The 15,727-nt window shown below is 36.1% G+C and overlaps 1 protein-coding gene and 1 pseudogene across 1 annotated transcript; both read right to left on the bottom strand.

Moving 5' to 3' along the window:
• Nucleotides 1-4,972: 4,972 nt before the first annotated feature.
• Nucleotides 4,973-5,906, bottom strand: LOC141522631 (phosphoribosyl pyrophosphate synthase-associated protein 1 pseudogene; annotated as a pseudogene).
• Nucleotides 5,907-14,294: 8,388 nt separating this feature from the next.
• Nucleotides 14,295-15,230, bottom strand: LOC141523043 (olfactory receptor 13A1-like). The gene has a single exon (XM_074236330.1). The coding sequence runs from the start codon at nt 15,222-15,224 to the stop codon at nt 14,295-14,297; it is 930 nt and encodes a 309-aa protein (XP_074092431.1). The 5' UTR covers nt 15,225-15,230.
• Nucleotides 15,231-15,727: the final 497 nt, after the last annotated feature.

The raw sequence follows: 15,727 nt of genomic DNA, 5'->3' as shown, positions 1-15,727 counted from the left end.
CCAAAGTTACTTCCATTTTTAAATTTAAATATTTTTTCTATTTATTTACTTCCCCAACAACTGCAACAGCAGTTTTCTCTAATTATTTTTTGCAGTTTACATTTTTCTCCTTCCTTCCCTTCCCTCCCCATCCCCTGAGAGAAAGCAATCTAATAAGCTCCATATGTGAAATTATGCTAAACATAGACCCATACTAATCATGTTGTGAAAGAAGAATCAAATCCAAATGTAAGAAAAAAAAACATTACAGAGAAAAAAAATCACATACATGAGACAACTTTTAAAAACTGAAGATAGTAAGTTTTGATCTACATTTAAATTTCACAGTTCCCTCTCTGCATAAGGTATCTTCCACTACAAACCTATTGGAATTTTGTTTGATTATTGTACTGCTGAAATGAGCAAGTCCATCATAGTTGATAATTACCCAAAGTTGTTAGGGTATATAATGTTCTTCTGGTTCTGCTCATTTCCCTCTGCCTCAATTCATGTAAGTCTTTCCAGGCTTTTATGAAGTCCCATGCCTCATGATTTCCTACAGAGCAACAGTGTTCCATCACATTCATATATCACAATTTGCTCAGCCATTCCCCAACTGATGGATGTTCCTTCAATTTCCAATTTGTTGTCAATACAAGAAAAGAGCATCTATGAATATTTTTGTACACAGGGGTTTTTTAAACCCTTTTCATGCTCTCTTTGGGTTACAGACCCAGTAGTGGTATTGCTCGATCAAAGGATATGGACAGTATTTTGCCCTTTAGCCATAATTCCAAGTTACTCTCCAGAAAGATTGGATTAGTTCACAATTCCACCAACAATGCATTAGTGTCCCAGTTTTCCCATATGCCCTCCATCACTGATCATTTCTTTTTTGTCATATTGACCAATCTTATAGGTATGAGGCAGTACTTCAGAGATGTTATAATTTGCATTTTCCTAATCAATAATGATTTAGAGAAATTTTTCATAAGACATAGAGCACTTTAATTTATTCATCTGAGAATTGTCTTTTAATATCCTTTGATGTTTATAAATTGGTGAATGACATGTTTTCTTATAAATTTGACTCAACTCTCTACATATATTATAGAAATGAGTCCATTGTCAGAAATGTTAGTTGTAAAAATTGTTTCCTAATTTATTGCTTTCCTTTTTCTCTTGGTTGCTTTGGTTTTGTTTGTGCAAAATATTTTCATTTTAATGTAATCTAAATTATCCATTTTGTCTCTTATAATATTTTCTATCTCTTTTTTTGGCCATAAATTGTTCCCCTTTCCATAGACCTGACAAATTTCAATTTTCTCCTCATTGACTTAGGATATCACCTTTTATATCTAAATCCTGTACCCATTTCAGCCTTATTTTGGTATAGAGGGTAAGAGGTTATTCTGTGCCTAGTATCTTCCATACTGTTTCCCAGTTTTCCCAGCAGTTTTTATCAAAAAGTGAGTCCTTAGTTCAGAATCTGGATTCCTTGGGTTTATTGAACGGCAGATTACTATACTCATGTATTGCAGTCTCTTTCCATTATTCCACTAATCTTATTCCACTGATCCACTACTCTATTTCTTATCCAGCATCAAGTAATTTTTATGACTGATGATTTATAACATAATTTTAGATCTAGTAAGGCTAGGGCTCCTTCCTTTGCATTTTTTTTTCATTATTTGCCTTGATATTCTTGACCTTTTGTTTCTTCATAAGAAATAGAGTGGTGGAATAGTGGAAAGACTGGGTGCAAAAAAGACAGCAGCAAATGACTATAGAACTCACTCTTTGATAAAAATTGCCAACTTAGTAGAACAGGGAATAGTTTCTCACAGCAAATTGTCACTAGGATAATACACTTGACCAAGTAGAAGTTTTACTAGAAATGCAGCATAATTGACCATATCAATAACAAACCTAACAGAAACTTTATGATTATTTCAATAGATGCTGAAAACGTTTGGACAAAATACAGCACCCATAACTATTAAGACACCAGAGAAAATAGCAATAAATAGAATGTTCCTTAAAACAATGAACAATATCTTTGGAAAACCAACAATAAGCATTACATAGACTAGGGAGAAGCTAGAAGCATTCGCAACAGATGACAATTTTCACCACTATTATTCAATTGACTTTCCAATAAGAGAAGAAAAAGAAATTGAAGGAATTATAATAGGTAACGAAGAAACAAAACACACTCTTTTGTACATGATATGATGGAATACTCTGAGAACTCTAACAAATCATCTTAAACTTTATTTGAATTAATTAGCAACTTCAGCAAAGTTGCAATATATAAAATAAACCTACAAAATCATCAACACTTCTATATATTACTAGCAAGACACAACAGTAAGAAATAGAAAGAGAAATTCCTTTCAAAGTAATGGTGGACAACATAAAATACTTGGAAGTCTTACCTGCCAAGGCAGATTCAGGAACTATATGAAAATACCTATAAAACACTATTTATACAAATAAAATCAGATCTAAATAACTGGGTAAATTTCAATCACTCTTGCGAAGGCCAAGCAAATCTAATAAAAAAAAAGGACAATTCTACCTGAATTAAATTACCAATAAAAGTATCAAAAAATTACCTTTCAATCCTTGTTGCACTCCTAATCATTCAGCATCTTTTGAAGTAATTTTCCTTCTAGGTAGGGATATAGCCAGTTTAATCTTATTGAATAGCAGTATTTTTGTTTTGTGCCCTGTTTACTTTTTCATGTATCTCTTGAAACTCCTCTTTGTGAGATTAAATTTTCTATTCAGCTACAGTTTTTTCCCATCAGGAAAAGATTGAAAGTCACCTATTTCATTAAATATACAACTTTTTCCACTGGAAAAAAGCATGCTCAAGTTTGCCGAGTAGTTGATTCTTGGTTGTAATCCAAGCTCCCCTGACATCTGGATTATCATATCCTTCAGCAAAGATTCAGCCAAATCCTGTGGAATCCTCTATGGCTCCTCAGTATTTCATTTGCTTCTTTCTGATCACTTGCAAGATTTTCTCTTTGATCTAATAAGTCTGAAGTTTGGCTGCAATATTCCTAGGTACTTTCATTTTAGGATACCTTTCAGGAAGTGATCAGTGAATTCTTTTGATGACTATTTTGCCCTCTGGTTCCAGGAGGTCAGGTAAATTCTTCTTAACAATTTCCTGAAGACTGGAGTCCAGGCTCTTTTTTTGATCATGGCTTTCAGGTAGTCTAATAATTCTTAAATTATCTCTTCAGAATCTATTTTCCAGGTTAGTTATTTTGCCAATGAGATATTTAACATTTTCTTCTATTTTTGATTTTTTAAATTTTAACAAATTCTTGTTTTTTCATGAAATCATTAACTTCAATTAATTCCATTCTATTTCTCATGGAGAAATATTCCTTATTTAGCTTTTGTATTTCCTTTTTCATTTGGTCAATTTCTTTAAAAAGACCTGTTATCTTTTTTTCAGTTGTCTAATTGTATTTTTAATGGATTTGTTTTCTTCTGTCACTTTTTTATTGCAAGATGTTGATTTTTTTCTCTTACATTTCTTTCCCTAATTTTTCTATTTACTTTTTAAAATCCTTTGAGAATTCTTCTAAGAAGTTTTTCTGGGCTGGTTTCATATTCTCCTCCATAGCCTCACATATGGTACCTCTTCTACTCTTCTTTTCTGAGTTTGTGTTTTGCTATCCTTATCTCCAAGTAACTTTCAATAGATTGGGCTTTTCTCTGGCCTTTATTTTTGGTTTTGTTACCTATCCCAATGATCTTGTGTTGTAGGAGGGGCTTAGTTGTAGTCAGCCCTGGAGGTTTATTAGCTGCCTTGGTCTGTTGATGTCAGGAAATCTTAGGGGTAACTCAGTGGTCCAACTGGCAAGGGAAGGATGTGAATCTCTCTGTCTCCAGGTCATCTTTTCTGGATATGTCAGCAACCCACTCCCTACAGTGGAAATATCTGGAGCTGTCTCTGGATTGTCTACAGAAACCCGGTCACTGGGCTAGACAGACCAGAGTAGAAATGCCAGAGGTTCTCTGGTATTGGGCTATGTCTGAGTTGTTTGCACAGGAACCCTAGGGACTTCCTTTTTGAATCAAACATCAGCTCTTGGAAACTCAACTGTCCTGGGCTATTGGAAAAGGTAAAAATGCCTGCAACTGTCTCCAGGCTGTTTACACCAGGACCCCAGACCCTCCTCCAAACTGCCATCTTTGACCATCAGGGTAGAATGATGTCTATCATCCAAATCAAGTTCTGTACATTAATCAGAACCACATAGATTAAGTTATTTAATTTAAAACTTAAGGAAAACCTGCATGGATAGGTGACCAAATTCCTAGACTAGATAGCCCTATCTTGATATCATTGTACTATTTCTTGTACCCTACATGTAAACTGTATTTAGCCCCATGAAATCTCGCATTATTGTTTAAGAGACAGAATACTATACCCACCTAAAGTCAGGAGGACTTAAGTTCAAATCCAGCTAGACACATAATAATTACCTATCTGTGTGACATTGGGCAAGTTACTTTAACCCATTGCCTTGCAAAAATCAAAAACAACAGTAACAACAACCAAGAAACTAAATGCTTTCTCCTTTCTTAAGAAAACAGATACTTAGCTCATAAACACTTCAGGTAAACATTCAGTTTTGGGAAGCAATTTCATTGTAACATCCATTTTCCCAGAAATTAAACAATTAGTTGGTTCCAGATAACTCTTTGAAATAGATTGATTTTAAGTACAGTACTCAATAGTTTTCATAAAAATAATTGGATTGGTAGGAGATCTTTCAGCCTGTTGACCTATTTCTTTTTCACCATCCCTGTCATAATGATTCTCCACGTGGCAAAAAAAAGTTTCTGAATAAACACTGCTCAATTTTTTTTTGCTTTTCCATTTTCACTCCAAGAAACCATCAGGACTCTTCTTCCCCAAATGAAACATTTGCTATACATAACTGATTGTCATGCCATTTTTCATCTAAAGTTCCAAAAGCAATTCTGGATTCTGGTCATCAAATAGGTAAGTCATGGATTCCCCATTGTGGATTTTTATTACTTCTGGAAGAATCAAACTGATATCGATAGTCTTTTTATCTTGGGACACTCCAACTTTTGTACTTCTTAAGGAACAGTGTTGGACATCATCATTTCATCAATTATAAGGGATACGTCTAGAAGAAGCCTCAAATGGCCAAAAATCTTGGAGGTACCTTGGTCTTTGAGTATCTTAGCAGCAGCAAGAAAACTTTCCATGACATCAATTATGTCATTCATTATGATGGCAAAACACCCTCCAATATCTTCAACTACAGTGGTTGATGGGGTTTTTTTGGCCATCATCAAAGGCAACTCAAGATCACGGTAGACAGTGGCATTTTTGACCATCAGGGTGGAATGATGTCTATCATGAATATCAAGTTCTGTACACTAAACATCTCCATGTCTCACAACTAAATCTAAGTGAAGTCTTTCAGCCTATGTTTGGGCTCTTGGTAGCACCAGTAGACTTGACTGCAATGACTGCATTTCAGTAATCTGGAATTTCTTCTTGCATATACTGAAATAGGAAAGGTTACCCACAGGAAAACTGGAAAAGCCTTGTATTTCCTTTTGATGGAGATCCCTAATTATAATGTGTATGAAACCTGCTTTGCTAACATAGAAGCTAGGAGCTTGCAAACAATGGAACTTTTCTTTCTTATTTTGCTCTGCTAGCTGTAGGGAAAGTAAATGATGTCTCCAATAATAACTCCATTACAGTCATGTTTACAGCTCTTGATATAGTATGTATAGTGAAGATAACTTGACCATGAACAGATTCTTTTATTTCAACTCATGTTTCTTCATTTATCTCCTGAACACTCTCCCAAATTGGCACCAAGATGTTTGGTGATGTGTTTGATGGTGTTCATGGTTGGTTGGCTTAGAGGGCACAAAAGGTCAAGGATATGGACAGCAGAAGCAGCAGTAGCAGTGTTTTGGCATCATCTGCTCCAGTGTCGGCTGTGCAGGGAAGCAGGGAAAACCTCAGTGCCCAAAGTCAAGGCTGAGCAAACATGGTAGGGGAAAACCATCTTGTCTACTATTGAACTGCATTTTAAACTTTTAATTCAGCCTGTAGGGTAGCTGGATGGCACAGTGGATATGGCATTGGCCTTGGAGTCAGGAGGACTGGAGTTTGAATCCAGCCTCAGACCCTTGACTCTTACTAGCTGTGTAACCTTGGACAAGTCATTTCACCCTGATTGCCTCTCATCCAGGGCCATCTCCAGTCATCCTGATTCATATCTGCCCCTGGACCTAGATGTCTCCAGATGAGAAAGTGAGACTGGTGACTTAGCACAACACCCCCACACACACACCTCACTGAAATCCCAATTCACAAGCTTATCATGGCCTTATCTTCCTGATGTCATGGCCTTCAAAAACGAAGGACAAACAATGCAACCTATGTGTTTTTTTCTTTGCTAAAACCCAACTGCCTTGTTGGGATTGGTGGGGGGGGTGGTTTCCTAATTGATATTTTATTTTTCCAATTACATGTTTTGAAGGTTTTTCAACATTCATCCACATGCATTTGCATTGTTGTCTTACATAATTTTCTTCCATCCACCCTTTGCACACTCTTCCCCTCAGCAATGAACAGTGTGAGGAGTATTGTACTTAAACATTAGTGTTTAACATGTTTACAGATTAGAGGAATTGGTGTTAAGGGAAAAGGAAAAAAAAACATGAGATAGAATGGAAAAAGATAAGAGGAATTATTAAAACGTGAACATATTGTTCATTCAGATGCTGTAGTTTGTTGTTTGTTGTTGTGATGTAGTTTTATTTTGTTTTTCTTCATCTGGATGTGGACAGCATTGTCCATAACAGATCTCCCAGTACTGTCCTAGCTCTCGGAACTGCTGAGAGGAGCTGCATTCATCAAAGCTGGTCAACTCACAGTGGTGTTAATGTGAGCAATGTTCTCTTGGTTCTGCTCCCTTCACTCAGTATCATAACTGACTTCTTTATAAGCCTTTCTCAGAATCATATGAGAGGTCTGATAGGGTCAAATGCAAATGAAAAATCAAACACTAGTGACACAGTGTGTCTTGCAGTGATTCCTCGAGACACTTCAACTCCAAATGTTCCTATTTAGCTTTTTGCATTTTCTTTATCTTACAACTCTCATAGAAAATATTCTAATTTTCTTTGCCATCATCTAGACTGATACATGCTTACCACATTGACCGTTTTAGATTTGCTAAAAAACCTTATTATGGAGAGGAAAAGCATCTCTTTGCATAGTTGCATGAGACAGTTATTTTTCTTCTCTTGATTTTTGGATCATGAGGTCTTGGTCTTTACAAGCAGAGCTTAACGGATATGTGACCATTGGCCGTCTGCCATCACCTCCATTATTGTACTATATTTCAGTAGGGTGGCTTGTGTATTTTAAAGTCTAAAAGACATAAAGGGACATAAAAGAGTTTCTGGCTTCATACTAGATTTTATGACTTCAGAGTTCTCTTCCAATTGTACTCAGTATTCACATCAGAACACTCTGGCTTGATGGTACAATTAACCTTGTGTGATCCCAGTGAAATTAAATATTTCCTTTGTGAAATCCCCTCTTTACTGCTGCTCTCTTGTGGCTCCACATAAAATTTTCTGATAGGCACAACAGATGTGAACTTTGGGGTGACCAGTTTTGTGCTCACTATGGTGTCTTTTGCTTTCATCATGCACAGCATCATAAAGTTCTGAACCACAGAGGAGAACAATCAACATTCTCTATTTATTCATCACTCCAAGGCAATCAAAATCATATACATATATTTTTTCTGAGTTTTGGCACTTGCATGGATAATGACTAAGGTGATTCTTTTCTCTTTTCTTCACTTTAAAAACATCCCACAAGAAATGTTTCTATTCATTCATTGAATAATTGTAATTGGACAACTTCACTTTCTTGGAATGCTACATTTAAATCCCATAGTAGTGCATATAAGTAGGGACAATTTTGGAAACAGACTGTCTAGAGATTGAAATTAGAACTAAGGGTATAAATTAATTTCCTATGTCTGGGTAATCACCTTTCAAGAATGATATACAAGATATGAAATGACTTAAAAAGAGATTCTGGTTTCACACTAGATATTATGACCTTAAAGATCTCTTCCAATTGTGAGTTGTTATGATTCCATGAAAACAAAACAGTGAAAAGAAAAATAATCTGTCCTATGTGTGCTTCTCTTCTCCACCATCTCCTGGTGATCTCATCTAACCCATATCTTTAATTTGCTATTCAGAGCTATTCATCATAACTAACTGAAAGTTCCAAATTTCTGCCCTTCATATGAAGTTCCCTGTTTCTACTTCTATGCTGGGCTCCTTTACCTGTATATCCTACCAGCCTACTACTAGTAGTCTTTTGGAATCAAAGAGGACCACAACAGTCAGCCAAATTTTTGGAGGTGTGAGTCGTATGATTATGTTTATTATCTTGAGAAATCTGCTGTGCAAAGTATCCTTACTTGCCTTTTCCCGAATCATTCCACTCCATGACCTAATTAATAGGAAACAGAACTCTTGGAGATGATCTGTTTTAGGCTCTTGGCCTTAAATTAGTTTTCATTCCTTCCATGTCAGAAGTACCATGGCATATCATCAATGTTAGGCAAGGACTAGTCTATGCTATCTGACTGAATGTGACAGCCAGGTAAATTCTAAACTACCTCTTAAAGGGCTAATCATCAGTATGACCTTTCCCCTCAAACCTTCTATCATTGACTTATTTATTAATAGCTTTAATACTAGACCATGTTGGATTGCCATTCATATGCAATTAGTACATTCCCTAGAGCTGAATTTCGTTGGACACTGCCAGAATCACAATGCTCTCCCAGGCCCTTCTCATGCTGAAATGAGCAAAAATAAAAATCTCCTCTAAATCAGCATCATCTAAATATCTGCTTATTTCAGTTGGTTTTCTCTCCGTTCTTCAAGTCACCTAGGTTTCAATTTTTGAAAACCTCCTTACTTGTTTTCTTGTGATTTATTCACCCTTCTTCCCCTCACGTAGCTGTTATACTTATTCTATCTCTAGAATAGTCCTTGAATCTGCCCTTTTTCTCCATTTGGTCAGATATAAATTTAGTTCAAGCTTTCACCATCTGTTGTCTGAACTACTCTTATTTAGACTGCTTTCTTTCAATTCCTTTTATCCCTAGTTCATCTCCTTCCTCACTACAATTCTCTCCAACCCAGCTTCCAAAATAATCTAAGGCATGTCCTCCTATTCCACAGATATTTAAAAATTATCTGTGACTCCCTATTTTCTCCAAAAATAAAGATAAATTCATAAACTTTTCCAATTTGCATCCAGATTACCTTTCCAGATTTATTTCATATTACTCTGCTTCACATACTCCACATTCTATTCAGAGTCTTCTACTACCTATTACCCAAATTCTCATTTCATCTCTTTTCTCTCTGTTTTGTTTCCATGTCTAGAATTCATTCCCTCCATCCAGCTAGTTCTTATACTGCTTTCCTCCCTAAAGACAGAGGTCATTGACCTAGGGTCTGAATTTTATTTTAATTGATAAGTATTTCAGTATTATTTCCTTGGCAATCCCATGCATTTTATTTTGTGCATTCAAGATTTTTATTCTGAGGAGTTCCACAGGCAATCCTTTAGTAGCAATTAAATTGTGCTTAAATAAATTTTTCATTATTAAAGTTTCTACCCTTTTCTGCTTGTTTATAATTTGCAAAACTATTCTGTAAGCTAAATATATTGCACAGTCTGCATAAAGTGCAAATTTAGAATATGGCAAATTCTTTACAAGTGGTATATGAAGGACCATCTGCCACCATGACTTTATATCCATCATCATTTTTTAAAATCATAGCATATTGTGGTGCCAGCTTTTCCTGCTTTCCATAGTCTTAGGTAAGGAAGCATTTTTAATGAGTTGAAATTAAGGAAGGGTTTAGCTAAGAGGAAAGAAGATGAGACCCAATTTAGAGAATGAATATCAGTGTGCTTTCCCTGAGTATTTAGAGTTTCACTGGACTATAAATGTTCTAGCTGCATTACTCACAAACTGACTTGCCACTTTCTACACTGCCTTTACTGGGCATAATTCAAACTATTTTCTTCACAGAGAGAGATGCCCTCCCTCCTCACTACAACCCTTAGAAGCCTTAACTTCCCTCAAGGCTCCACTTTAAAGGTCATATTAAACCTTTTCTTTCCATTTCTTATAGCTAATTTTTTCTCCTAATTTCTAAAATTTTATATTAAAGTTACATATTCATTTCACTACCACCTCAAAGCATGACATCTTCTTAAAACTGACACTTTTATCCTGTTTTGGTTTTATAATCATAGAACATGTAACAATATCAGGAATATAGGAATTTCTTAATTATTTCATGAATATGTCCATATAGACCACATAGAATTTATATCCATAAATAAATATTAAAAAGTATTATAGGGGCAGCTAGGTGGCACAGTAGATAGAGCACTGACCCTGGAGTCAGGAGTACCTGAGTTCAAATCTGGCCTCAGACACTTAATAATTAACTAGCTGTGTGGCCTTGGGCAAGCCACTTAACCCCATTTGCCTTGCAAAAATAAAAAAAATGTATTATTGTATTTTATCTTTGTTTCGATCACAGCTTATCTTTTATTAGGTCTACCTTCTTATATGCTTTTCCTAAACTTAAATGCTATGAAAAAAATTGAGTATTGTGTCATTTTTCATTAAAAATAAGACAGCATTTATACTATTGGATTCCATATAATTTATTTAGCATATTGTTATTGCCTATCAAAATCTGTCCCAGTGTTGATTCTTTTAGTGGGTTTGATATACTCAGGTTCTTGTTATCTGTAAATCTGATAAGAATGACTTTGATGTGTTCTTGTAATTCAATGGTAAAATCTATAAGAACGCAGTTCCTGAGAAACTCTTTTGGAGACCTTCCTCAGCCTGACTTCTTCACTATCTTGCACCTTTTCCCCTCCTCCACTATATCCAAGTTGTTGTCCGGCTCTGATGATTTCATCTTTTCCCCATCTCCTGAACATTTCTCCTTCTCCCCTCTGATATCGCCACATTCTAGCTCAGGACCTCATCACTTCCCATTTTGCTTACTGTAATAGTCTGCTGGTGAGTATGCCAACCTCAAGTCTTTCTCCACTCTAATCCATTCACCACTCAGGTATTAAGGTGATTTTCCCAAGTTGGAAATCTGGTCAAGTCAGCCCCTACCCAATAAATTCCAGTGTCTTCCTATCATCTCCAGGAGTTAGCACAAAATGTTGTGCTTCACATTTAAAATCGTTCATAGCCTAGTCTCCCCCGCTACCTTTCCACTTTTCTTAGACCTGAGTCACCAACATATATTACTAGCTCTAATGACACCGGCCTCCTAAATGCAACGCATTCCATTTCATGGTTCTGAGAATCCTCTCTGGCTGTTTCATATGTTGGATTGCTTTCTGTTCTTCATTCTTGACTACTGATATCTCTAGCTTCCCTTAAGTTCCAACTAAAATCCCACATCCAAAAAGGTCTTCCTCAGTCTCACTGAAAGCCCCCTACTTAGGCTAATTATTTTCTTTTTATCCTATATATGTAGATAGATAGATAGATAGATAGATAGATAGATAGATAGATAGATAGATCTCCTATATCTTTTATCCTATATCCCATATATAGTTATATATAGTTTGTTTTGTTTGCATGTGGTCTCCTTCCATTAAGTTGCAAGTTCCTCGGGGGTGGGAGCTCTCTTTTGCCTCTTTTTGCATCCCCATCTTTTAGTAAGTACTTAAATATTTGCTGAAGTTGACATTGAACCACTCAGTTAAAAGTTCAAGTGACATCCATCAACCAGTTCTGAATATATCTCCTTAGACAAGCAACTGGCCGACTTTTCCCATCTTTTCATAAAAATAGGATGAGGAAAAATAGCCATGAATATTGCTAAATGCTAAGCAAACTGCATCTGCAGAATTCCCTGATTTTGTTTAATAATCCCATCGAAAAGTCTGACATCCTAATCTAAATGAAGTCATTCTAGTTAGTATTCACTATTTCTTTTTCTAGCTGCTGTATAACTATTTGTTCCATTCAGAAAATTATCAGGAATGGAAATTAAATTCGCTGACTTCTAGTGTAAAGGAGTCTTTCACTCCCCTTTCTTTCAGAATTAGGATATTTTCATTTTTCCAGGTCTGCTTTCCCTAGCCCATTCTTCACAATCTTTCAAAGATCAGCTTTGCAATCTGCTCATTTTTCAGTATCTCAGGCTGCATTTCATCTAACCCAAGTAATTTGAGCATGGAAAGGACTGCTAGCTGTCTTGTTTTCTGTTTACTTGTTTTATCTGAGATGGAAGGGACAAAAAGGTTTCCTGTAAGAGTTAGCTCCTATTTTTTGCCTCATTCTTTTTCAACTAGCCTTAATCACTGAATGGGTGCTGCCTCAGGTAAACTGATCTCTCACTACATCTAGTGCCATCTCCAGTCATTCTGATTCTTATCTGGTAACTGGACTCAGATGGCTCCAAAGGAGCATGAACTGGTCACTTTACACAGTCATCCCTCAATTAAATGGAATTCACATTAATATTGTGGACTAACATCCCAGATATCATGATCCTCTTCAAAAAGAAAGGACAAACAGCAACATTAATAAAACATTTAAGTGGAGTCTTAAGGGAAGTTAAAGATGCTAAGAAATTGAGGGGAAGACACTGAGTAACTCTACCTGTTTAAATGCCTTTGTAAATTCTCTACTGCTCTTTTTTTCTTTCTTTTCTCCAATTACCTTTTACACATTTAAATACAGAGGATTCCCCTCTGTCTCTTCAGATACTCTTTCTTATTCGTTTTTATACTGAAACCTTTTCAAATTTATTTTAGAGGAAAATATCATTGAAGCTATAATATGTAGATGAGATTTATCCTTTGAAACCCTTATCTTTCTTAATAAGGCAGTAATCAGTTGACTGTTTCAGTATAGATGATACTTATTTTGCAATGGCAGACATTCAAACCTTATATGAACAAAATATGTCAAAAAATTCTTTCAATTTTTCAGATTTATTAGAAGTGAGTTCTTAGTTTTGCCTTTCTTTCTTGTAACTCCTCTTCAGAGATGCTCTGGCAAACTAAAAGAACTTCGTTTCCAGCACAGCACTGTGGCTTTTTCACACACTCTGTCCACTCTTAATTCCATGCCGTGCCTATTAATACAATAAACCATCTATTGTCCTGGCTTTTATCTGCCATTGGACTTTGATGATTCTGGAGGAGATACTGAAGTCTCTGATTTTATACAGCTCTACCTCATTTACATTCATGTAATGTACAAGTCAAGACAATTGTCATTATTTTTCTCCAACTTCTCAGGACCTTCACCTCCTTCATTTTCTACTTCTTTTTTCTTCACAAGTCCTTCTTCGCTAATCTTTCTTCAGTGAATCCATAGTGGCATTGATGTGAGCATTCTTTGCATCCACAATAAAGATCACAGCCCACCCATAATGATTTCTATTCATAGTCATTCTTATATCCTCCATAGAAAGTAAGTCCATCCTATCTGATTTAAGGCCTTCCTTGCGGCCATTTTTACCTTTTTTTTCTGCCTTTGGCACACTTTATTATCTCCTCCTCTCACTACATGACTGGTCCATCTCCTTTAATAATCCTATATCCCACTGTTCTCATAGAATCATAATATCTCAGAAATTGAACATTTAGAGGTCATCAAGACCAGCTTGAATCAAGAAGTCCCTCTATGACCCCATTGATTGTCTAGACATTGGGAACTCCTTATACCCTTAGAAAATCAATTCTGTCTTTAGACATCTCTCATCTCTTGTCCCAACTTTCCCTATATATACATGCACTACTGTAGAATATGATTATGGCCTTGGAAGACTATGGCCTTTAGACATTTTCAGTCATGTCCAACTCTTCGTAATTCCTTTTGGAGTTTTCTTGACAAAGACATTAGATTGGTTTGCCACTTCCTTCTTCAGGTAATTTTACAGATGAAAAAACTTAGAGAAAACAAGGTTAAGTGACTTGTCAGGGTCACAGCTTTTAAGTGTTTGAGGCAAGATTTGAAGGTCTTATCCTCTACTCCCTGCATCACCCTGCTGATCCATTCATCTACAGCAACATAAATAATTACAGTGAAAATTCTATGAATTGAATTAAAAAAATTAAAACATTTTATATTATCCTTTACATTCAGGTACTCAAAATGTATCTTTGCTAATTCCAATTATTTAATATTTGTAAATATTTTCTTGAGGGCATTTTTAAAATCCTTGTTCCTCAGAGTATATATAAGAGGGTTTAAGGTGGGGCCAACTGTGGTGTACAAGAGAGCCACCACTTTGCCATTATCCATTGAGGACCCAGAACCTGGAAATATGTAAGTATATATAATTGTGGTATAATACATGCTGACAACCATGAGGTGAGAGGAACAGGTAGAGAAGGCTTTCTTCTTCCCCTCCATGCTACGGATCTTCAGGATATTGGAGATGATGAATCCATAGGACACCATAGTGAGCACAAAATTGATCACCCCAAAGTACATATCTGCAATGACGATCATAACGTTGTTCAGATAAGTGGAACTGCAGGAGAGCAGTAACAAAGAAGGAATTTCACACAGAAAGTGCTGAATTTCATTAGGACCACAAAAGGTTAATCGCAGCATTAGTCCAGTGTGCAACAACGAGCTTAGGGCCCCAACGGTCCACACCCCACTCACTAAAAGCATACAAACCATCCTACTCATCATAGTACTATAATGGAGGGGATGACAGATGGCCACATATCTATCATAAGCCATGGCTGTGAAAAGTAGAAGCTCCGTCCCCAAAAAACAAGTGATGAAATATAGCTGGGTCATGCACCCACCATAGGAGATAGATTTCTTCTCCACAACAAGGTTCTGCAGAAGTTTAGGAAGAACTGTGGATGTGCAGTCAATATCTAAAATTGCCAAGTTGGCAAGAAAAAAATACATGGGTGTATGAAGACCCGAGTCCAGACTGATGGCTGTAACAATAAGAATATTGCCTGTGAGAGCTGTGAGGTAAAGAAAAAGGAAAGTGCCAAACAAGATTAACTGGAGTTGAGGTGTCTCTGAGAAACCTTGAAGAAAAAATTCTGTCACCAAGGTTTGATTATTCAATGCCATTAAAGGAGATGATGTCTCTTGTATTCCTCAAAGGAAGTTTTACACAGCATGGACTCCTTTATGGGACTGGTGAATAAATCAGCCAGACTTTTAACAGAGAAAAAAATGTAAGAGATTACATTAAAGTTAAGAGTATATTTCAACCACATATAATAATTTATGAGAGAATCCTCAACTGTCCCCAGCAAATAGTCCATGGTCTGACTCATAGTAGACACTGACTCAATGTTAATTTGCTGACTGACCAAGAATCACATAATAAAAATAACATTGGAAACAGGTGAAAATGAACTGATAGAAAATTCAGTCATTCACTAGTTACCTTCATCCACATCATTCCTTCCCCAAAACAGATACTTTCTCCCCCATTCTCTTTATATTCTTCTCTTTAATATGCACTTTTTTTCAGTTTCTGCAATGGGGGTAAGTGAATTGCCAAAGGCCACACTGTTACATAATTATTATGTGTCTGAGGATGGATTTAAACTCAGGTCCTCCTGACT

The sequence above is a fragment of the Macrotis lagotis genome, chromosome 4, assembly GCF_037893015.1.
Source record: "Macrotis lagotis isolate mMagLag1 chromosome 4, bilby.v1.9.chrom.fasta, whole genome shotgun sequence".
Taxonomy (NCBI): Eukaryota; Metazoa; Chordata; class Mammalia; order Peramelemorphia; family Peramelidae; genus Macrotis; species Macrotis lagotis.
The sequence above is the reverse complement of the archived record's forward strand: the minus strand, read 5'-3'. Positions and strand labels throughout refer to the sequence as shown.